General features: G+C 44.1%; 1 protein-coding gene across 1 annotated transcript in view; it reads right to left on the minus strand.

Annotated features, from left to right (window-relative positions):
* STAC (SH3 and cysteine rich domain) overlaps nt 1–24,315 on the minus strand; it is a 160,594-nt gene that overhangs the window by 70,936 nt on the left and 65,343 nt on the right. The window contains exon 3 of the mRNA XM_006890605.1: nt 1,088–1,188. Coding sequence (XP_006890667.1) covers nt 1,088–1,188 — 101 coding nt within the window. The remainder of the gene's footprint in view (nt 1–1,087; nt 1,189–24,315) is intronic.

Raw genomic sequence — 24,315 nt, forward strand, 5'->3', positions numbered from 1 at the left:
CTGATGCTGCCAACTGGTCCAGTGGTGAGAATCTTTGTCTTCTTGACATTGAGCCTCAAGCCATACTGAAGGCTGCAGTTCTTGACCCTGTGCAGCAAGCACTTCAGGTCCTTATTACACTATGCTTATTATATCCCAGCACTGGAAAATAACTTAGTGGGATGTAGCCCAGTCCCTATTCAATGTCAGAATCTTCTCCAGCTGTTCTGTCAAGTGATGCCATTCTTTTTTTGAACCCTGATCGAACACTCATTAATCCTACACGCTGATCTTTGGAGACATTGCCTCTGATGGTTAAGACTTTGTACTTAGAGGGTAGGTCTTTTTCCTGGAGATACAAAAGGCAACAATTGCTTTTCTGTGTAAGAAGTGTTCAATTTTTGCAAGAGAACTATTATGAAATATTAGCCAAATTAAGGATTTCTGGGTCTTGAACAATTCTTTGGCCATCTTAGCCTCAGATACCCTCAAAAGCACTCTGGATTACTTTTTTCAATATATGTCACCAGTACTGAAGTGTATACTCTCAAGAGGACATTGTTAACTGAAACAGGCCATGCTTATCCAACATCCTCTGGTTTGGACCACCTGCTTTGGTTGAAGTGGTATGATTTTTTTGTTACTTACTCTGTTTTTGGTGGTCAGCTCTATCCCACTACTGACTCCCATTCAGTTTTATCTGGGAGGACTAAAGTGACCAATTATCATCCTTCCCCCACCACCCCGGGACTGAGAGGGGTTGCCAAGATGTAGCATTTTCAGTTTTAAAATCTAGGTCATCCCAGGATGCCAGGGACTCTTAAGGACTAACATGGACAAAGTTCCAGTTTGGGGTAAGTTGGCTCCCATGCGAAGAGTCCTAAGTTCTTTTCACCAGGGGCACACTGCCCTATTTATTAGGTAGGTAAGGCTCTCCCGTTTCTCAGTGTTTCGTGTAAATCAGGAAGTTGGCAAGGCAGGGATTCTGGGGCTGTCCAGTTCTCAAGGTGCTGTAGGAAAGGTGATCGGAGAGCATGATCTCACTAAAGCGAGCGCGTGCCCTGGGCAGGATGCAGTGTGGCTTGCTCCCCCTGGCATGAGTTCTTACCAGCTTACCCATGCACCGCTGGGGTGCCAGGCCGTCCATGCACTTGTGGTGAACGCTCATCTTACAGGCTTTACAGCGCAGTCCATGCTTAGCGTTGGTTCCTGTGAGACACACAGGGGACCTAGGTTAGGATACAGCTTACCTTTTCTTAGTGACTCGTGTTCAGTCACTGAAAAATAGACTCTCCTAACCACATATCCTCTCTTTTATGGCTTGTGCATGAAGGCTGCAGATGAATAAAACATTATGGTAGAGTCTCTCTCCTACCACATTCACCTCCAACTTCAGTTCTGGTTACCGCTCCCCTCCCCGCCGCCACTTCTTTCCTATTGATACTCCAGAAAAATCACCCCTTGCACGTTCTTTGTTTTCTCAATTCACAGTAACAGATTTTATTTTCTTTGTCGTATATATATCACTCACGTCTGCGTTTATTTCTGTCATATTAAATATCGCTGGATTGTACAAGGAGGAATGTGGCATCGGGATTGGTGGAAGAGTCATCAAGAGTCTGCGTTATGCAGATGATACAACCCTGCTTGCTGAAACTGAGAAGGACCTGAGGTGCTTGCTGCAGAGGGTCAAGGACTGCAGCCTTCAATATGGATTGAAGCTCAACATCAAGAAAACAAAGATTCTCACCACTGGGTCAATTGGCAGCATCAGAATGGATGGTGAAGAGATTGAGATAGTTATTAGTTTTAGTTTGTTTGGCTCCACAGTCAACACTCTTGGCACCAGGAGCCAGGAAATTAAAAGACGTGTTGCAAAGGGAAAGTCTGTTGTTAGGGACCTCTCCAAAGTACTGAAGAGCAACGATGTCAGGCTGGAGACTAAGGTATGCCTGATCTGGGTTATAGTCTTCACAATTGTGTGCTATGCACTGGAGAGCTAGGCAATGACTAAGGATGATAGAAAGAGATTTGATGCCTTTGAGCGGTGGTGCTGGAGAAGAGTGTTGAATATACCATGGACTGCTAGGAGAACAAACAGGTTCATCCTGGAGAGGGTGAAACCGGGCTGTTCCTTGGAGTCAAGGATTCTGAAGCTTCGTCTGACATACTTTGGGCATGTTGCAAGGAGGGACTGGTCCTTGGAGAGGGATGCCATGTTTGGGAAGGTAGAGGGACAGAGCAGGAGAGGAAGGCCCTCGATGAGATGGATTGATTCAGTGATTGGGGTGGTGGAAATGAGTGTGTCTGAGACAGTGAAGTTGGCACAGGATAGAGCAGGGTATAGGACTCTTACATAGAGTCACTATGAGTTGCAAGCAACTCGACAGCACATAACAACAAATAGTGTAAGCCCTGATATTTCATTTTCTCACCTCGTCACATCCCAGAATCTGAGTTACTCCGGACACATTCTCAGGAGAGTGACTGATGGAAGAATGTGCACTGGGTCAGCACGACAAGGCTGATGGCGTCTCATAGTGAGAGGAAGGCAGTGGTCTATCAGACACCTGTCCTCCTCCCTGGGGAAGGAGGAGAAGGCAGCAGGTGGCGTGGAGCTCTGCTATGGAAAGCAGGAAACACGTAACTTGTTGGGACATGCAGCAGGACTAGAGGAGAAGCAAGAAGGCACAGAGGAACGGAGGCTAGGTGTCATCTTGGGACGTGCGTTACGGCACCAAGTCCCAAGGTGAGGCGGCTGGAGGGTCACTGGGGAGAACAGAGAGGAGAAGGATGTTTGGGAGCTTTAGGGAGGGGCCAGTGGTACTGGAAATTTCCATTCATCACTTTAGAAAGAAGCCTGATAGGGGCAAGAAAAAGAGGTTAAAATGGGATATTTTCTGACTTTGTCTAGACTAGAACAAGGATATGAAAATTGTGTCAATCATTCCGTTTTATACAGCAGAGGCCGGAGGGAATGGGCACAGAATGGCTGGGCTGAGGTCAGAGGAGATTCCTCAAAGTTACACACTTTCAAATGCTTGACCCGGATATCCAGTCCCTTTGTTTGGGATTATTTCATCTACATGGAGATGCAGTTGGAGCTAATTAGAGCATAAAACGGAGGTGTGGCAAGACCTGGCATTTAATTGGGAAAAAACAATAGGTAGGCTCTTGAGTGGAGCAAATAACGGAGAGCCAGTCAAGAGGTATGATCTACATTCTCCCTGTTTAAAACAAGGCCATGTCTACTCTTGTAACTACAGACAGAAAGCCGAAGTGACACAGCCACACCAGGCATCATTGGGAATGTGTGTTCATAAATACTAGTCGAAGAGCTCCTTCTTCTTTTTAAGAACAACCGCTTGGTTGTAAAGCCTTGCAGTGCCTTCAAAGGCGGGCCTTGGAAAACAATCACTTCGTTTTCTGTTTTCAGATTTAGAGAAGACTATTTGTACGCTGCGTGGGAACGTAAGTAAAAGCTTCAAAGAGCAAAGTTATTTCATTTTGTGCTGGACTCTGAAATAGCATCATTACACACTGAGGCATATTTTCCTTCAGACCTCAAACACCATAATTTTGGTTTTCCTTGTCCGTTCTAATGCACTGCATTATTTTGTATGAGTCAGACCACCCAGTAATTATTTGGTTTTAGGTGTTCCAATTTCCACTGTGGAATGAAAGAGCGATTGAACAGGAAAGCTTGCATTTTGTGGCTCACAGAAGAGTTGAAAGGAGTAATTCACATCTACTCTGAGGTGGCATTAATTTACTGCAGCAAGATCTGTAGGAGCCACTTGAGGTCTAACTTGTTTTATTATTAGTGACCTCTCTCACAAAGGCATTATTGCTCGTGACCCTTATGCCTGAGTTGAGGAGAAAAAGAAAAGTTTTAAATTTGAATCTGTCTCATGCTAGCTTTTTAAACAAGCAAAGTACTAATATTCATAGGGTCTCAACTATATCCTCATCAAAAGGGAAGAGTTCTTCCAATTCTCAGCATTTCGGATAGTATTGCTGTTGTGGTAGTATAGTGTAGAGTCGAAAATGACCCATAGCTGACACTCTAACAGGTTTTCAGATGCAGATTTTCAGATTGCCCGTCCTCCTGTGCAGCAGCTGGTGGTCTTGAACCCTGTGCCTTTGGAACTGCAGCACAGCTTCTTACCACTAGGCCACAAGAGCTCATTTTGCATTTCTGATAGTAGTGTTGTTGTGTTATGTGCCCTCGAGTCACCTCTTAACCCTGCTCTATCCTGTGCCAATATTATTGTCTTTGATACACCTACCCCCATTACCCTAGTTACTGAATCGACATATCTCATCGAGGTTTCTTCCTCTCCTGCGCTGTCCCTCCACCCTCCGAATCATGATATCCCTCTCCAAGGACCGGTCCCACCTACTGTCATAATATATGCCAAATGAGAGCATGAACTTAAACACTGGGAGGCTTAAAGAGGCCAACAACTTTGGATAATCACAGGAGATTGGTCACATGAGTTTTCTATTTAGTCACTCTGAAATAATGCAGTTGTTGTTATGTACGGTCGAGCTGGACCCTCAGTAGGTCTTCAGAGGCAGTAAATCGCCGGAGATTTGAGATTCTGGACTAAATCTAGGATATTTTATAAGTTGCAGTTCAAAATACTAAGGATTTTGATGACAGTATTTAACCTTATGATCATGAAATTGAGAATGGATCAATGAATGCATAGTGGCACTATAATGATTATGTATTAGGTACTGGGATATTTTATGAGCATGCAGAAATATATCATCAATGTCTGTCTGTCTATCTATCTATCATCTATCAATCTATCCCTATATCTATGACTCTATCCATCTATCTATTTATCTAAGAATAAATAGATGTTGAGTTTGGCTAGAATGTAATACATCAGCTGTGGAGTGCAACAGTGGAACTTTTAAGATCTTAACCCTCTCATGAACTAAAGCTTGAATTTTACGTTTGTAGCGATAATGAGGCTATTCCTTTGGAGGCAAGGATTCTGAGGCTTCATCTGACATACTTTGGATATGTTGCAAGGATGACTACTCCTTGGAGAAGGACGTCATGCTTGGGAGGATGGAGGGACAGCTCAGGAGGGGAAGACCCTCTATGAGATGGATTGACTCAGGGTAATGGGGGTAGGACTGTGAAAGACAATGAGATTGGCACAGGATAGAGCAGGGTTTCGGGCTGTTGTACATAGGGTTGCTATGAGTCTCAGGCAACTCAACACATAACAAAAACAACAATAGAGATAATAAGACCCAGGGAAAGACAGCCACCATGGAGAGAGCTGGGAGTAGGGCCAAGTCTCTGGGACTCTGTGGGCCAGCTCCTTCCTGCCTCCATCTCTTCTGCTAGCCATCTCCATGCAGGTAGATCTTTACCCTTTATGGGATAGATTTCTTTCAGGAATCAATCCCACAGCAATTAGCAACAACAGTTCGTTGGGAAAAAGTTAACCACTATGCTCAGTAGACATAACTCCCAATGTATACTTGAACCCCAAAGCCCCAGTTCTTACCATCCAGTGTCCTCTCGCCATCTACTTTCCAGGTTTCTAACCGTCTTTTTACACATCCCACCACATCCTGACTTCCTCACAGCAATCAGGTGATCTTTCCAAAACAGTCAAACTAACATTGTCCAAATGCTCTAGGTCTCATCCAGAATGATATGCAAGATTTTCACTGTTCCCTATGAGGCTCTTCAGGACACGGCCTCTGGTGGCCGTGTTGACCTCATCTTCTGGCGTGTCTCTTCGGGTTCACTACCTGTTTTAGTCTGGGTTCTCAAGAGCAGCAACCAGGGAGCATGGATGGCCTGGTGGCAAGAAGCTGCACTGCAGTCCTGAAGGCATACAGTTTGAATCCACCAGCCGCTCTGCGGGAGGATGGGCAGTCTCCTCCCACGTGATTAACTGCCTCAGAAAACCAGTTGGAAGGTTAGCTATCGGTCAGTTATGACTCCATGATACACAACAACAGAGCAGCAACTAACATCGTCAACCACCACCAACATGATCAGTGAGGTCAGGGTTTGAACATGCCTCCGGAAACTCTGTGAACTTTAATAAATATTGATGGTTGTAGAGGGGCTTCAGGCCTTTTGTTCATAGGGTCACTATGAGTCGTGCTCAAACTTAAAGGCAGTCAACAACAACAACAAGCCAAAAAAGTCCTCCCAAGACCATTGTGGGATCATAACTCTGCCTGGGACAACATTCTCTTTGAAGAGGCAGTCTGAGAACATTTAGTGTGGGTTATAGAGAGCTGGAGGGAACCGTGGTGGCTTAATGATAAAGAAGGACACTGCCCACGCACAGGCCAGCAGTTTGAGTCCACCAGCTGCTCCATGGGAGAAAGATGGGCATTCTCTCATGTGACTGACTGCCTCTGGAGATCTGCTCAAAGCGCAGCTATGGATTGGTTCAGATTTGACAGTTTCTATGACGAGTTGTTACGTCTGTACAACAATGGCAGGTATAGTCGGAGCTCTGGTGGTGGTAGTGGTGTAAAGCTGTACTGCTAATTCAGAGGCTGTATCTCGCTGGCACTTTGATCCCACCTGGAGTTTCTTGGGAGGAACGGGCCATCTCCTCTCATGTGATTTCCAGCCTTCCTTCCAAAAACCTGCTTCAGGGGGTCAGTTACAGTCCAACTTGATGGCAATGAGTGAGCGAGACATAGAGTTGAAAGACATGAGCAGGAACTCTCAGGAGATGTAAGCTGGTGTTCGTTGCACTCACAGGAGTCCACATAACAGACAGGTGTAAGGGACGATGGACTATACTGGTCTACAGACCCATGGCTGTTAGGTAGTGGAGAGCTGATGATGTCGTACCACGACTGTATGAACAACACATCAAAACTACGCCCCATCCTGCACAAAACAGCCCAAGGAGGCCCTGAAAACACACAGAACCACAGTGGGAAGCGAAGAGCCCGCCCATTGCTGACTTGACTGCCAAACCCTCTAATCCGGTGATTATGTACACAATCAATAACTCATTAGGAGTCAATGCTGCAAATGCCTTAACCAATACGAGTACTCACTGCTGTTTCTAGTTTTGATATGTACCTACTTAGAGCATTAAAAAAAACCAAAACAAACCATAGATGAATAGTCCTCCTTTAATAAAAGCAATGTTCTCACCATGAACAATTTCTCTGAAAGGAAGAGTGGAGCTAGGGTGGAGAAATATAGCTAGACGATTATAAAAGTAGGACCACTGTTATAATTTATTAAACTTCTGTGCGTAAGTTGCATTATATTGACACGTTCATGCCCAGATATGCATGTGTACGCACACGCATATGTATGAAGGTAGCATGGTGGGCCCATGGCATCAAAAGATTTAGATATTTAGAAAAGAGAAAAAAAAAAAAAGATTTAGATATTATTCCTTAGCTCTGAGACCTTCAGCAAATCACTTTGCCACTGGGCCCCAGTCCTGCCATATAAGAGAGGGTGTTATGAGCATGAAATGGAAAAACCAAGTGGTTCTGTCTGTGAAAATTAGAACCTACTACAATCATGTAAATCTAAGTGGTGATGAGATGGTTTAAAAAAAAATACCACTTGGCCACTCTGAATGGTGACTTCCTTTGAAGTCACAAGTTTCAGATTCCTTAATGCTGAGTGGACACACCAAAGTCAGGATCCCACCAGGAATACCCTCAGATAAGGCATGCATGTTGTTGTTGTTAGGTGCTGTCGAGTCGTAGATGACTCATAGTGACCCTATGAATGAAAGACCTGAGCACTGTTCATAGAGTTTCCAGAGGGAAGCTATTTCTGAAGCGGATGCCACTCCTGCTTCCAAGCTTGTTTTAATCGGGAAGATTCACCAAACACTGTCAGCCATGGGTAACCATTATCGCATTTGACACATCAGTCTCACAGCGTATAGCATCATAGCAACCACGAGTTACCCCTGTACAGTAATGCACAGACCAGTGCTATACCATTTAGAAGAATGTTGGACAAAAAAACAATTTAAACCAGGCCTGAAGGCCACAGATTAAAATCACCCACCTTGGGCTTGGTAGCATAACTTTCTGTCCACTAGGACAACAGAGCTCTCTCTATGTTGTTGTTGTTAAATGTCATCGAGTCGTAGATGACTCATAGCGACCCTGTGAATGAAAGACCTGAACACTTGTGTAACTTTCCTCCCATCACCAGGTTCATAGAGTTTCCGGAAGCAAGCTATTTCTGAAGTAGATGCCACTCTGCTTCCAAGCTTGTTTTAATCGGGAAGATCCACCAAACACTGTCCACCATGAGTAACCATTGTTGCATTTAGCACATCAGTGTCACAGCGTTTAGCATCACAGCAGCCACGAGTTACCTCTGTACAGCAAATGGACAGACCAGTGCCGCAAGACATGCAGGTACATGTTAATCTCCTGTCCTGTAAAGCATCCCAAATCCCTCCCTTCTATTGCTGTTTACAAACAAGTAAGCTGATATTTGCTTATAAAAGGGAGCTCTGGTGGCCTAGAGAATAATTTTCCTGTTAACCCAAAGGCAGATGGTTTGAACCCACCAGCTACTCTGAGAGAGAAAGTTGGACAGTTTCCTCCTGCATGAGTTACCACCTCTGAGAACCCAGTGGAGCTTTCAACTCAGCAAGAAGTTGAGATTTTGAGTTGTCGCTTTATACAAGTTTACTTCAAATACTTGTCGAACATATTTTAATGTGTTAACTGTAGCCTTTATAGAAGAATGCACCTCACAGTTTCTTTATAATGAAGGCTCATACTTCTTAGGTCATATAGGTAAATTGTACTTATTAAGTTTTTCCCTCATAATAATGAAGAATTTTTAAAAAGTACTTTTAAGCTATTCTTGTAAAAATGGCTCTGACCTGTAGAGAAAGAAATCCTGGTGGTGCAAGGGTTTAAGCCCTCCAGTGCTCACTGAAATGTTGGCGTTTTCAATCAGCCCTGACCGTGATTGTAGTATAAAGACCTGACAGTCTGTTCCCACAAATGTCCAGAAAACCCCATGGGACTTCCCTTACTCACAGGGTGTCTCTATGACTTGGACCTGATCTGATGGCATCCAGAAGCGCTGAACATTGAAATCCATGAACTTTGATCAACGTCGATAGTTATAGAAAGGCTTCAGGCCTTTTGTTCATATGGTCACTATGAGTCGTGCTCAACTCGAAGACAATCAACAACCACCACAACTTGAAGAAGGCCAAATTATTGCTAACAGTGTGAAGACTCATGACCAAATGGAGAGAACTAGGACTGCTGACTGTGGCATGTGGGGAATGTCAATGTCAGCGAACTTGGCCTTCAAGCTCTTCAGGAACATGTCCACAGAGCCTTTTTTCTGGAGAGGATCTTCAAGGATCTGCCTGTTCTATTTATAATATTGCTGAGTGAAATAGCTCAGTCAAAAAAGAACAAACACAGTATAGTTATATATTTACAAACTTCCCCCCCTCTTTCTCCTTTCCACCTACCCCTGCCAACCATCAAACAATATTTTGCCCTGTCTTTTTCCTTCAGGGCAGCTATTGGAGATTCAAACCACTGACTCTGAAGTTAGCAGAGTAACACGCAATGCACTATGCCACCAGGACTCCTTTTGAAGCCACCAGCGGCAACATCACTGAATTTTTCTGTGATTATAAGCAAGTGTCACACAATAAAAGGTAAAAGATAATAAAGAGGTAAAAAAAGAGTTGGTCCAAAGGCTTCAAGTGACAATTTATAAGAGAAAGGACATGGAAAGCTAAGCACTTAATAAAATGACTTAACTGCTAATCAAAGAATGGGAAATAAAAATAGGAAGATGTCACTTATTTCTCCCCATCAAATGTATGTACTAAGATGAAGGAAAGAAAGGCCACTATTACTTGTTATGAGGACTGGGCACTGACTTCACTGCTGGCAGGAAGGAAAAATGATAGCACAGCTGTTAGGTTAATTTGGGGACAGGTCTCAAAGCTTTCATCCTATGCATGATTCTTTGATGCAGTAATTTCAATTTTAGAATTGAGTGGTAAGAATTACATTTGCAAAGATTTGTCACAAAAATGCTTAGAGAAGCTCTGCAGATAATGTTGAGAACCAGAATTCACATATATCCTCTCTTACACAACAATTCCTTGAAGTTAACTATTATAATGATCAGAGAATGTAAACAACTTGCCTAAGATGACTCAGCTAGTGTCAGGCAGAAGCAGACTCCTAACTTGAGTTTGCCTTAAACCATGCTTGCCGATGCATCTCTGGGCCTGTATCCCTGCTCCTCCCTCCCTCCCTCCCTCCCTCCCTCCTTTCTTTCTTTCTTTCTCTCTCTCTCTCTCTCTCTCTCTCTCTCTCTCTCTCTCTCTCTCTCTCTCTCTCTCTCTCTGTCTCTCTCTCTGTCTCTCTCTTTCTCCTTCCTTCCTTTCCCTTCCTTTTCCTTCCTTCCTTCCTTTCCCTCAATCAGTTACACTTGACTGAAACTGCATTTATTTTCTGGTTCCAGCAAAATACCACATTTTTGATTCACCACGTTTGGAATTCAGGGACAACTGGATGACTTTAACTGAGAACTCTTGAAATTTCTGGCCAAAGCCAAATAGGAACGTGATCTGACCTGCGTGGGGGTAGAGTGGTCCCATGGCAAGGAGTTCACGAAAGAGCAGAGACGTGCTTAACCTGGATCCACGTCCAGGCCACTTCTCACTCTGAGATAGGAGGTTATAAACATTTTCTCACTTTTCTTTTATTGTGATTTTAACAAAAATTTACAAAAATAGTTGGATTTTCATTCATTCATAGTTGCACGTTTTCCACCCTACTCACCTCAAGTTCACTTTTAAAAAATCATTCATTATGGCATAATTTTCTGCCCCCTTCCCAGTCCACTTTGCTATGCACCTATTATTCTGGACTGCCTCTCCAACCAACATGCCCAAAGTATGTGAGATGAAGTTTTATCATCTCTGCCTCCAAGGAGCACTCTGGTTCAGCTTCTCTAAGGCATATGTTTGTTCTTTTGGCAGTCTGTGGGATATTCAGTACTTTTCTCCAACATCACAGTTCAAAGGCATTGATTCTTCTGTTATTCACTGTCTAGCTCTCAGCAGTGTAGCAAGTGATTGAAAAGACTATCATCTGTATCATGCACACCTTAGTCCTCAAGCTAGCATTATTGCTCTTCAGTAATTTGGAGAGGTCCCTGACTACAGACTTTCCCAGTGCTGACTGCTGGTATCATGTGTATTGATTATGGATCCAAGTAAGATTAAGTCGCTGACAGTTTCAATCTCTTCTTCATCTATCTTGATGTGGGTTTCTCTAGTACTCTGGTATATGCCTTGGCTGAGATACTTTATGTGCATCATAAATTCTTAACATTCTAGCTATTTATTAAATACATGTAGAATGAAAAGGAAAAAAGGAGATATTTATGTAAGAGATAAAATTAGAAATCTTATAAAAATGTAAAATTAGCCACTTCTTTGTTTTTAAAAAGATTTCATGTCCTTTCTCCCTAAGGCAATATAAATGTCCATATAACACTCAGTCACTTATCAAGCGAGGAAAAAACCCAACACCAAAAAAACCGCCAAACTGGAACCAACTTAATGCCATTGGGGTGGATTCCGATTCACATCCATCCTGTTTTTGAGGCTGTAAATCTGACTGTGAGGAGCCTGTCTAGCTCTCTCCGGCAGAGCTGCTGGTGGATTTGAACCACTGGAGCCAGAGCCTTGTGTAAAGCAGCACGTAATACTGCAGCCTGTGCTACGAGAGCTTTCCTTGCTAAGTTATCACTCACTGACTAATTGCTGTTGAGTTGGAACCCACACATAGCTGACCCTCCAGTGAGTTTTCAGAGACTGTAAATCGCAAATAAGGTAACTGCTCAGTTTTTTCTTCAGCAGAGCAGCTGGTGGATTCGAACCGCCGGAGAGGCGGTGCCTTTGGGTAAGCGGTGCAACACCATATGGTCTGTGTCATCAGAGCTCCCTTGCAGAGCTGTGCTGCTGCTAAGAGCCACTGAGTATGACTAAAAGTGACCCTCTGAGCCACAGATCTGCGTCCTGTCCTATCCTGTGTTACCCCCTCATCTCGGAGCTAACAGTATTATATAATTTTCATCATCAAGATATTCTAGAGCCTTTAAACTCAAGACGTGGTGCACAGACCAATATTGTCAACGTCCCCCAAGATCCTGTTAGGAGTGCAGAATCGCAGGCTTCCTCCAAAACCCACTATTTGCATTTTCACAAGATTCCCGTTGACTTGTATACACACTAGACTTTTGAGAAGCCTGCCTTAGGCAACAGTAGTAGTCTGTAGTTCTTGCATGCTGTTGACTAGGAAATGACCCATAGCTGACCCTCCCAACAGGTTTTCGCAGGAGGAGATTGCCAGTCCTTCTGATGCAGAGCGGCTGGTGGCCTTGAACTGTGTGCCTTCAGGATTGCAGCGAAGCTTCTTGCCACTAGGCCACCAGAGCTCCCTTATTAGTAATCTGTTGTTGTTGAGTGCCGTTGAATCTTAGACGACTCCTAGCAACCCTATGAACGAAAGTCCTTGACACTTGCATGACTTTCATCCTTTCTCCAAGTTCATAGGGTTTCTGGAGGCAAGCTATTTATGGAAGTGGATACCACTCCTGCTTCCAAGCTTGTTTTAACCAGGGAGTGCTACCAAATACTGTCCACCATGGGTAACCATTATCACATCTGACACATCAGTGTCACAGTGTTCAGCTTCACAGCGACCACAAGTTACCTCTGTACGGCAAGTGGACACACCAGAGCTATACGACCTAGAAGGATGTTTCATCCAAAACAATTAAAGACAGGCCTTAGGGCCACGGATTAGAGTCGCCCACCTTTGGCTTGGGAGCATCACTTTCTGTCCACTAGGCCAACTGGTCTCACTCTATGTTGTTAAGTGCCCTTGAGTCATAGGCAACTCATAGCATTAGAAACCTAGACAGTGCAAATATATAACCTGAATGTGTCAAATGCCTTAATTTTGTGTATGTGACAGACTATTAATTAATCATAATAGTTTGCTACTGAGCTGTTTTGCATCTTTTAGAACCTTTTCTGGGCCCTTCCAACGGACTGGTGTCGGAATCGCCTCGCCCTCCCAGATGTAGCCAACGCTCATTTTACAGATAAAAGCATTTGGCTCGGGAGGAGCAAGACGGTTTCCTAAACACTGCTCGGTCGGCTCCTGCATCACAAACGTGGCATTAAAACACGAGCCTCAAGATTCCCGACCTAGTGGTCTTCTCGCTCCATGGTGCCGAGAGATTGTGCAGACTTGGCTCAAACCCTGACTTATACTGATCCTCTCTTCTTCATCATCTCGAAAGGAATCCCAAGCTCCCTGTCACGGTCTTGAAAGTATTATAACTAGCTTGTGCTTTAGAGTCAGCCTGATGATATTATAGCTTAAGTCTCTATCACTTCACAGGAAGAAAGTTTTCTCGTAAAGGGGAAGAAAGGGAACACATTTTCCATTATGGTTGAACTCAGGTCATGGGACTTTGATTAAAAATAACCCCTCTCATCTCTCACTAACTGCCAGTTCAACTGGATCAAGTTGATTTCCAAGATTTTCCAGGAAATTCTGTCATGCAGTAATTCTCCAGTTACATGTGAAATACCATCCAGCAAATAAAAAGGAGCCATTAAAAATATAAAGAGTTCTGGACCATCTTTTTCTACCTTTATTTCCCAACCCCTTGCTCCATCACTCCTTTACCAACCCCTTTTGCAGCTGGGGGAAAAAAAAGTCCATGGCATTCATTGTTTATAAATGCCTCTGATGATCTTTCCTATTTCGGTTCCTGACTGCTAGTGGAAAAACTCTCCCTTATTTCCCCCTCCTCTCGCCTGCACTGGGCTTTAAAAATAGCATCAAAAGTTGGGCTGGCTCTGAGCCTTGTGTGTGGGGTCCAGAACCTTTGCCCCCACGGTCATCAGTTCACATCACAATGTCATAACCAGCAAATTTTTCTTCAGGCATGCGTGTTTGAAAAGTGTGGAGAAAAGACATCTACCTCAATGACCACGTTCTCATGATTGTCTGTGAAGTATCTGAACTTGACATCACTGGTCCCTGCACGATAATCTCCTAATCTATCTTTGTCTCTGAGGTCTGCAGGCCTTCAAATATCTTTTGCTCTCTTCAGTGCACTGTTCTTGTAGGTCAAGACTGTAGAACTTGTATTTCTCTTCAGGGACCCAAATAGTGGACTGGCCCACTTATGATGAACCCCTCCCATCCACCCCCAAAATGTTTCCCTAAGAATGAGACTTATTATTGTAAGAACTTTCTCTCATTTACCCGAAGGACAGTGGACAGTTCAGGGTTTTTGCTTACTTTTTTAGTTTCCTAGCTTACTTCATACTTTACTTTATAGATTAATCAGGAGGTTCCAGGAACAAGTTATTGCTATGTAGTTTCTGGGGTGTGCCAAGGGTTGGTTCTTGGGTCCTAGCCCAGAGGCTGGCTGTTTAGACACATGGTGGTGCCGCGGAAGAAAAGCACGGAAATACGCTTCTGCAAAGATGAAAACCACCCCAAACAATCACCAAACAAGTGACTGCCGTTGAATCCGAGCTGGCCCTGCAGCAGGTTTTCAAGGCTGTAAACTGCATGCGAGGAAACTGTCCGTCTTTCACTGTCAGAGCTGCAGGTGGAGACAAACTGCTAGAAAGGCACTGTTTTTGGATTAGCACAAGAACGCTCTGCGGATTATGCCACTGGGGCTCCCATCTGTAAAGATTACAGCAAAGACAGATTACACCACTGGGATGCTCTTCTGTAACGATCACAGCTAAGAAAACACTAAGAAGCAGTTCTACTCTGTAACACGCGGGGCCACTCGGAACACTATCATCTGGAGCTGACTTAACTGCAATGACGTTTTAAAAGGATATTGCTAGTATCAGTCTTTTTAATGGTCATGCATTTGACCAAGGTCACAGGGTTTATGACATGCAAAGCCAGAAGGAAAATATGATCCCATGAGTCCCCTGCACCATTCTCTTGCTTCTGACTCTTGAGAATCCATTTATATGTCCATAGAAAGGACAGTGGTCTGAACGCATTTCCTGACTGTGGGGAGAAATGGGCATTGCAATCCTGTAAAGAGTAGAGGCCGAGAAACCCCATGGGATGATGCCCGCTGCTGTCCAGGGATGTGGTGAATAAGACTCAACCATCCTCCCCTGCCCGAGGGATGCTGTGAATGAGAGTCAACACGATGACCCCTAACAGTGGTGGCACTGATGGGGCCCCTCACGTCCACTGAACGGTTCACTTTTTATGAGTTTGATGGGGAAAAAAATCCTTGATTTTACCCTTTGGCGTAGCTACTGCTAGTTTTAGAGTAAGCAAGGCACTTAATAACAACAATGCTGTGTCAACACGAAGCCCTATTTTCCTGGTTGGAGGTAAGGGTTTGCACGTGTGTGTGTTTCACGTGTGTGTGTTAGCCTGGGTGTGCAGAGAGGCTGTACCCACTGCCATCAAGTCAGAACCGACGCCTTGCTGGCCCCCCGGTGGGTTCTCTGAGGCTGTAAATTGTACAGAGGAGACTGAACGTCTTTCTTCTGTGGAGCCGCTGTTGGATTCGAACCACCAGGGGGGCGTGGCCTTTGGATTAGTAGAGTAACTCTCTGTGGGTTATGCCATGAAACAGCTGGACTTTCTTTCCCAGTAAGGTTAATATGTGATAAAATGATTTGTCGTTCTAATGATTTGTTTCTGTGGATGGACAACGGACAGCCTTGATAAGTTAGGAAGAAACCACTTGAATAGAATTTTAGTGTTTATTCCTTTTCTTTGTGTTTTTTTTTTGTACTTATTTTGTTGTTGTTAGGTGCTGTCAAGTCCACAGCTCACAGTGACCCTCTGAACAAGAGATCAGACCTTTGCTCTGTCCTGAGTCAGCTTTATGGTCGCTGCTTGACCTGCTGTTACGGCCACCGTGCCAATCTGTCTGATGAGGGCCTTCTCCTCTTTCTCCGACCCTCTGCCTTTTCAGCGTAGTATCTTTTTCTAAGGATGGGTCCCTCCTGTCCACATGCCCAAAACATGTGTGTCAGAGTTCCACCACGCATGACTGTAGGGGGCCATCTGGTTGTACTTCCTCTGATACAGACTAGTTAGTTCCTTAGGTAGTTCATGGGCTGTTCAGTACTGTTCTCCACAACCGTAACTCAAAGACACAAATTCTTCTGTAGTCCTTATTCACTGTCCAACTTGCAGATCCATAAGAAGCAATGGGAAAGACTGTCTTTATTAGCTGGATAAAATGTGCAGTGTCTCCCATAGGTTGTCTCTTTCTGTTTTACCTACACACACACACACACACACACACACCTGCATTAAAAGTAGAGATCCAGACACACACAAATAAGTGTCCTATTTTTACTACTGGCCCAGTTGCGTCGTGTTAGAATGTGCTATTCACTGTGGACGTTCAACCACGAGAACCATTCTGAAGTAGGTCAGTGGAACATTCCCTGTTACTGTAGCTGTTAAGTTTAGGATACGCTTTTCTCCAATAGGTTTATATCTCCTCTGGGTTTATCAGTGGAGACTGCCTATTCTGGAGACCCCTGGTCTCCCAAGACAGAACGAGTCATGTGGCAAAAGGTGAGCAGTTTCTTAACATTTATCTATCATGGCTTCATCCAAGCATCCAACCAGAATCATGGTCAGGAGAAGGTTTCACAGGTTCAAATTTAGCAAACTCTCAGATTTCCTCCAGGATTTGCATCCCTGTCTGCTTCTGTAGACATCTTCATCTCTATCATGCATACTTGTCCTCTGTTCAGAGGCATCTTTTACATTTTTCATGGATGGAACAGAAAGTAAGTAACTGAAGCCCAGGGATGCCAGGAACATTGGTTGTCTCTGGGGTGTTGCTTAACTGCTTCTGACTCAAAGTGACCCCATGTGACAGGGCAGACCTTTGTCTCAAGGATGTTCTTGGTTCTGGTTGTTATATATGCAGACTACCTGAACTTTCCCTCATGTACCTGGATGGGTTTGAACTGTTGACCTTTTGGTTAACAACTGAGCAGTTAGCTCCGTGACAAGAGGGTTCCTTACTGAATATATATTTATAAATAGAAAAAAATATATTTAGAAATAGATATTGAATGAATATATACACATATGTGTGTAAATTTAGACATATATTGAATAGATCCTATAGATATACATGTGTGTGTGTGTGTGTATATATATATATTCAATATATAGGAAAAAATGAGTATGTACTTGCTGCTAGAATCGATGTCTTTGACTTGTGGTGCTGGAGAAGAGCATTGAACATATCATGGACTTCCAAGATAACAAATAGGTCTGTCCTAGAGTGGGTGAAATTAAGCTGCTCCTTGGAGGCAAGGATTTTGAAGCTTCCCACATATTTTGGGCATGTAGCCAGGAGGGACCAGTCCTTGGAGAAGGACATTATGCTTAAAAAGGTAGAGGGACAGTGCAGGAGAGGACGACTCAGGAAGAGATGGATTGACACAGTAACTAGGATAATGAGGGTAGGTGTGTCAGAGAGAGTGAGATTGGCTCAGGACAGGACAGGGTTCACGGCTATTGTACGTAGGCTCATTATGAGTTCTAGGCAACTCGATAGCACACAACAACAACAACACCTACAACCACCACAACAACCAAGGGAGTTCTGGTGTACAGTCCACAGGGAGTCGTGCTGCCAACCCAAAGGCATGCTGCTTCAGTGGTTTGAATCCATGGAGAAAGATGAGCAACACCCTCCTGTGTGATAACAGCCTTAGCGCTGAAGCGTCAGCTACGAGGCAGTTTCAAAGCAATGACATTGAGTTGAGCTTTGGATGGTGAAGTAACTTCTAGTTGGTGAACTCTGAGGAATGATTAAAACTTAACAAGAGGGAGTATTTTAAGTTAACAGAAAACTTCTCTGTAGCTTGTTTTTAAAGTGATAGTGGTTCTTTTTTTTTAAAAAAAAGGTATTTGTGTGTGCGTGCCATCAAATCAGATCTGACTGGTACAGGAGGAGATTGTCCCTCCTTCTCCAACAGAGCACCTGGTGGATTCAAACCACACACCTCTGGGATTGCAATGCAGCTTCTTGCCACTAGGCCACCAGAGCTTGCTGTAGCGTGTTATTTGGAAGTACCCATATTGCTATTTCTTTCTGCTAGGATTTGCCAGGCTGCATATCTTCTTGGAGACAAGCAGACAGCAATTTCCTGAAAGATCATACTGGGGCTCAAGAAGTCACCAAAACACTTGTAAAAAGTCATGATCCATAATCTAAGGCCCGTACCTTTCTTCAGATGACCTGGCCCCCTTCTCCCCACCAACTCCATGCCATCATTTGTCCATTTAAGGCTTCAGTCAATTACTAGTCAAAGAAACAGTTTGCAGGAGGTCAAGTTCCTATTTTTCTTCGTGTGATGATAAGATAAGCAGCAGGGGCCATTAACTTTGGAAAGTTTTCTTTTCTGGAGTGCTGTCTGCATCGTAGGCTCTCCCCCTCAACACCTGGGGTTTTTCTCATTCTCAGTAGGTATGAGGTGTTCAAGAGGATAGACTGGAAGAGGGAAGAGAGTTTACACCTTCCTCGTATCAGCTTATATGCTTCGTAAGGCAAGACAGATTTGAGAAAATCTATACAAGTATGATAAGCTCAGGGGGCGCTGGTGACCTAGTGGTAAGGAGCTGTCCTACCAACCAACTCAAAGACATTCAGTTCCAGTCCACCAGCTGCTCTATGGGAGAAAGATGGGCAGTATCCTCCCATGGGATTTACAGCCTTTGAAAGCCTGCGGAGGGTCAGCAATGAGTCAGTCCTAACTGAACAGCATACAACATGATATCAACAAAACATGCTCACAGTTCATCATTCGCACAGTGTATCAGGCATCCCAATTTCTCTCCACATGAACAAGTAAGGTTCAGATGTTCTTCCTTCAGTGACTGGGCTTTAGGACAGTCCAGCATGACCACCTGGGGACTGGATAGGTGTGGCTGTCCATGGAAGGCCTGCGACAGCTTCATAAAGCTCATTAGACTCACCTCTTCCACGGAACTCAGGACAGCCTGTCTTTAAGGGTCGTTGGTTAAAAGTGGCAGGGTCTCCTCACAGACCCCAGTTTCTAGATAACTTTTATTCACCTGAATTTCTGTACTACTACCTGTCTGAGCCTAGATACTAGCCCAGGACACGCACAGTGCTGAGTTGAACATGTGATAAAAATGAGGTTTTGAGGTTCTCTGCAGTGATACCTGGTAAGAATGTGCACTGCAATCCCAAAGGCATGCGGTTTGAATCCATCAGCTGCTCCGCTGGAGAAGGATGGACAATCTCCTCCTGTGAGATTAACTGCCTCTGAAAACCCACCAGAAGGTCAGCTATGGGTCGGATCCGACTCAACAGTAAACAACAACAAGAACTAGCAAAGTTAATCACAATTTTAATAGTAAAATGTCTCACTGACTCGGCAGTCACGTATCTATCCAGCACTTGTTTAACAAGTCCTTATCACAGCAATTTCCACACAGACTTCAGGGTGAGTGCAAGGCTGCTGGTACAGTGGCTGTGACTCAGTCATCTTGGAATAGATATTCCCACAATGCCATCTGCCCATCTCTGTGAACACATCACATACCCCCTTTGGAATTTCCCCTAACTGCTGTATTCAGTACAGAAATGATGTTAATTATAGAAAACAGTTCAGGTCTTCTGTGCAAAGCTTATTCTTGAGTTGTATTTGACTCAACAACACTTAACCACTGCTAAATGAGACTAGTGCTGTTCTATCTGGAGGAACACTCTTCCGCTTTGTACATCACTCTTTGTCAATGTGCAGTATGAAGTAACCTGGGTTTGCTGTGATGCTGAACCTTGTGCCGTGGGGGTATCCAATACCATGATGGTTTCCCATTGCTGACAGTGTTTGGTGGAGCTCCCAGTTGTAAAACAGGTTGGGAAGCAGGAGTGGCATCCACTTCCTAAACCACATGCTTCTGAAAACTCTATGAATGTGGAGAAATGACGATAGTTATGGAAGGCATTAGGTTCTTTTGTTCATAGAGTTGCTATGGGTCAACCTTGACTCAACTGCAATCAACAATAACAACAACAACAACAACAACAACTGTATTCAGAGAGGATCCTTACCCTAAATAGTACAAGATGTTGACCACATGACAACTGACAACAGACAGATGAAATGGACAGCAGGTCATTGGTCATCCACTCTCACAGTTAAGGGGAGGCGGTCACCCCCACACTGTAAAGGGCCTCGTGGGGCCTGCATGTGGGAGAAGTGTGAACAGGGGATGAGAGAGGCAGGCTTGGTGGTTAGAGGAGCGTGACTTGCTGCTGGCTCCTGCCGGACGGTGTGCTGGCTTGTTTGAACACTTTTACAAGGTTCTAGGGAAGTGTCCTGAGGTCGTCGGCCCAAAAGAACTGAAAGAAGACAGTCAGGCGGGCTTTTCTGAGGTTGGAAGCATATGTGGCAAGAACAGGCACATATCACAGTGAAATGGAAGAAAAGAGGAAACATAGATAGCTTATAATAAAAAAGTAGGAGAAACGAGAAACATTTTTACTCATCACAATGAACGCAAATCCACAAACCTCTTTTAAAAAATTCAGAACAATTGCAAAGAAATCCACACTTGAGTGTTCTAATTACGCTTCTTTTCAGAAGTATCTAACAGGAAGAGCATATTTAAAGTTAAAGAAAGACAGAATATAGGAAATAAACCTATGTGAAATATATGACTTTATGAGAAAAGCTAAAGTAGAAATATTACGGTGAAAATTGTGAGAGCTGGAAGGGTTGTCTGTTTTTTTCTCTCACAAATTTTCTGCCTTTGATGAAGGAAGTCTTACCACTTTCTCTCACTATTAGTGGAAAATATTTGCATTTCCTTTCTCAGACAGGACTCACGGGATCTACTGTATAATAGAGAGAATCATGAAGGAATAATTAAATCAGACAAGACTGCTTTATTCAGATGTGGATATAACCCACTGTGAAGATAACCTTGTTATGACCCTTTCTAAGTGAAACAAATGAGAAATAAAGAGGCTGACAGATGAGGAAAAAAGGGCATCTGTCACTTCCTGGGTGTGATTTTGAGAAGCATAAGTTTTCCTTCTATTTTTTATTTTTAATTAATTTCTATTCCTGTTGCCTGGTTCTCTGAGGGCAGACTTTCCCCCGTCCATTCACTAACCACTATGTAACAAATAATTACTATGTGCCAGGTGGTGTACGATATCAATGGCTGTGGAACTAGCCACATAAAATTCGACCCTGGCCATATCTCCAGGGAGTTTACCAAAGTCTAGGACATTTGAGAAATGGTATGTCAATTGGCAGCATCAGGATGGATGGTGAAGAGATTGAGATTGTACACAGCTTTAGTTTGCTTGGCTCCATAGTCAACAGTCTTGGCACCAGCAGCCAGGAAATTAAAAGGCGCATTGCCATGGGAAAGTCTGCTGTTAGGGACCTCTCCAAAGTACTGAAGAGCAATGGTGTCTCTCTGGAGACTAAGGTGCGTCTGATACAGGCTTTGGTCTTCCCAATCACTTGTTATGCATCAGAGAGTTGGACAATGACCAAGGAGGATAGAAGGAGAATTGATGCCTTTGAGCTGTGGTGCTGGAGAAGAATATTGAGAATACCATGGACTGCTAGGAAAACAAACAGATTTGTCCTGGAAAGGGTTAAACCAGGTGGCTCTTTGGAGGCAAGGATTCTGAGGCTCCATCTAACATACTTTGGACATGTTGTGAGGAGAGGGACATCATGCTTGGGAGGGTGGAGGGACAGCGCAGGAGAGGAAGGCCCTCTATAAGGTGGATTGATTCAGTGACTGGGATAATTGGGATGGGAGTGTCAGAGACAGTGCGATTGGCACAGGACAGAGCGGAGTTTAGGGCTGTTGTACATAGGGTCGCTATGAGTCGCAGGCGACTCGACGGCACATAACAACAACAACAACAACATGTCATTTCAGAGAAAAGGAGTGGTCGCCACAGAACCGATAAAAGAAGAAATGTTTCGATGGAGTCTTGATAGATTTAGGATTGGAATGGATGGATGGTGGATTCAGGGGGAGGAGGGAACTTCAGAGAGCGGGAACAAGAATGGGGGGGCATTAAAAATGCAGAGAGAACAGTATTAGGACTTTCCACAGAGGGTGGAATGTCAGAGCGAGAGTGGTGAGAAATATTGTAACATAATCAGGGGTCTCTACCTCCTTCAGTCCTGTCTTCTCTTTCAGCAGAAGATCAATAACTAGTCTATCTTCAAAATAATGACATGAGGGGTCCCCATGAAGCCCCTGAGACTCTGTGATAACCCTTTTCCTTGGAGTCCCTCAACCTTGGCTTTTACTTCATCATTGCTGAGCTTTTTCAGTTAAGCAATTTTCACAGAGAGATTCCTTAAAAGCAAATATTGTTTGGCAGAAAACATAAAACTCCAGGAATAGTAGATGTTAGCTTAAATGTATTCCCCCCCCTTTAATTGAAAAGTGCTGGGTATAAGCCATGTGCTAATGTGTGTGATTTATATTACACCTGATTTTTGAGGCTTAATAGCTCTTAAGTGAATCTGCTTTGGCAGACATTGGAAATGTTCTCTGAATTGTGTACATCAAACAGATACATATTAGATTCAACCACAGTCAAGCCGACTTAGGACGGAGGAAATGAGAGAGAAAACTCCATGGAAATGATCCCCGTGGCTCACTGCTTCTGTTTTTTTACTGGGTCATTTATAGTTGACATTCATTTGCGTTGTTGCCAAGCTGAGACGCACTCACAGTGGACCCTGGACAGGGCGTCAGAAGTTGAGGGACAGCCCATGAGAAGAATGCCCATCTTCCTCTCTCAGAGCTTCTGGTGAATTCACACTGCCAGAGAGACACGGCCCCTGGGTTAGCAACCCTGGGTTAGCACTTCCAGAGCTCCGATTCTAGAATGGCAGAGCCTCAAACCAGGAGACGTACTGCACTGGGAAGGTCTGCAGTCAGGGACCTCGCCAAATTATTGAGGAGCAATGATGTCAGTTTGAGGACTCAGGTGCATCTGACTCAGGTTATGGTCTTTCTGATAACTTGATATGCATCTGAAAACTAGTCAGTGAGTAGGGATGACAGAATCGATGCCTTTGAGCCGTGGTGGTGGAGAAGAGCACTGAACATCCCACGGATGGCCAAAAGAACAAACAAATATGTCTTGGGGAGGGTGCTCTTTGGAGGCAAGGATAACGGGGCTTCACCTCACATACTTTGGGTACGTTGCTGGCAGGGGCTATTCCTTGGAGAGGGACATGATTCTGGGAAGGGTGGAGGGCTGGTGAAGGAGAAGACCCTCAACCAGGTGGATTGACACGGCGACTGCTGCAATGGGCTCTTGTGTGTTAGAAAGTGTGAGGATGGCTCAGGACAGAACAGGGTTCAGATCTTTAGTTCATAGGGTTGCTATGAGTCATACTTGACTGAACAGCATCTAACAACAACACCAACAGAGCCTCAGAATGTTAATATGTGTTATGATTCTCCAAAGGCAGGGTAGTGGTGTCAGCTACTATCAAGTACATTCTGACTCAGGATGACCCCACGTGTGTCAAAGAGAACAACTATTTAAGGCTGTGGCTTTTCTGAAACAGATCACTATGCCTATTTTCTGAGGGGGCCCTTAGTGGATTTGAATCACCAACCTTTCAGCCAGTAGTTAAGCACTTTGTAGTTTGTGCCACCCTGGGATTCCATTTATTAGCCATATTTTATCATGGAAAAAATAATTTCCTTTTTCTAAATTTCTCTACATTTCCTGCTTCTGGAATTAATTTAGGACACTTTCTCTTAGCGTCTGCAACTCTGCTTCACTGCAATAAATCAACACGGCCCCTTGGACTTCTCTTCCAACTGAGATCTCTTCAGTTATTTGAAGACAACATCATGCTCCCTTCAGTCTCCTCCAGGCCCACCGTTCCTACTTCATTGAAGCATGTTGTTGCTATGCTTTCACAGGTTGACTACACCTGACAGCAATCCCATGAAGAACAGATGGGGACTTTCCCTGATACTGTAGTATCCTCACCACCTCTGAAATGCTAACGTCCAATGTTACAGTCACTGTGGCAATCCACCTTGTTGAGAGCTGTTCTCTCTCAGACCCTCTACCTTTCCAACATGTCACCGCATAGGCTGGGAAAGTACAGCTTGAAGTTACGATTGATCATAGAGGGTAGAAAGGTCCAGGGGACAAGCTGAGATGAGCCAGAGACCATGACGTCACCCTGC

This window comes from Elephantulus edwardii, unplaced genomic scaffold (genome assembly GCF_000299155.1).
Source record: "Elephantulus edwardii isolate Elephantulus edwardi_28Jun2011 unplaced genomic scaffold, EleEdw1.0 scaffold00091, whole genome shotgun sequence".
NCBI lineage: Eukaryota > Metazoa > Chordata > Mammalia > Macroscelidea > Macroscelididae > Elephantulus > Elephantulus edwardii.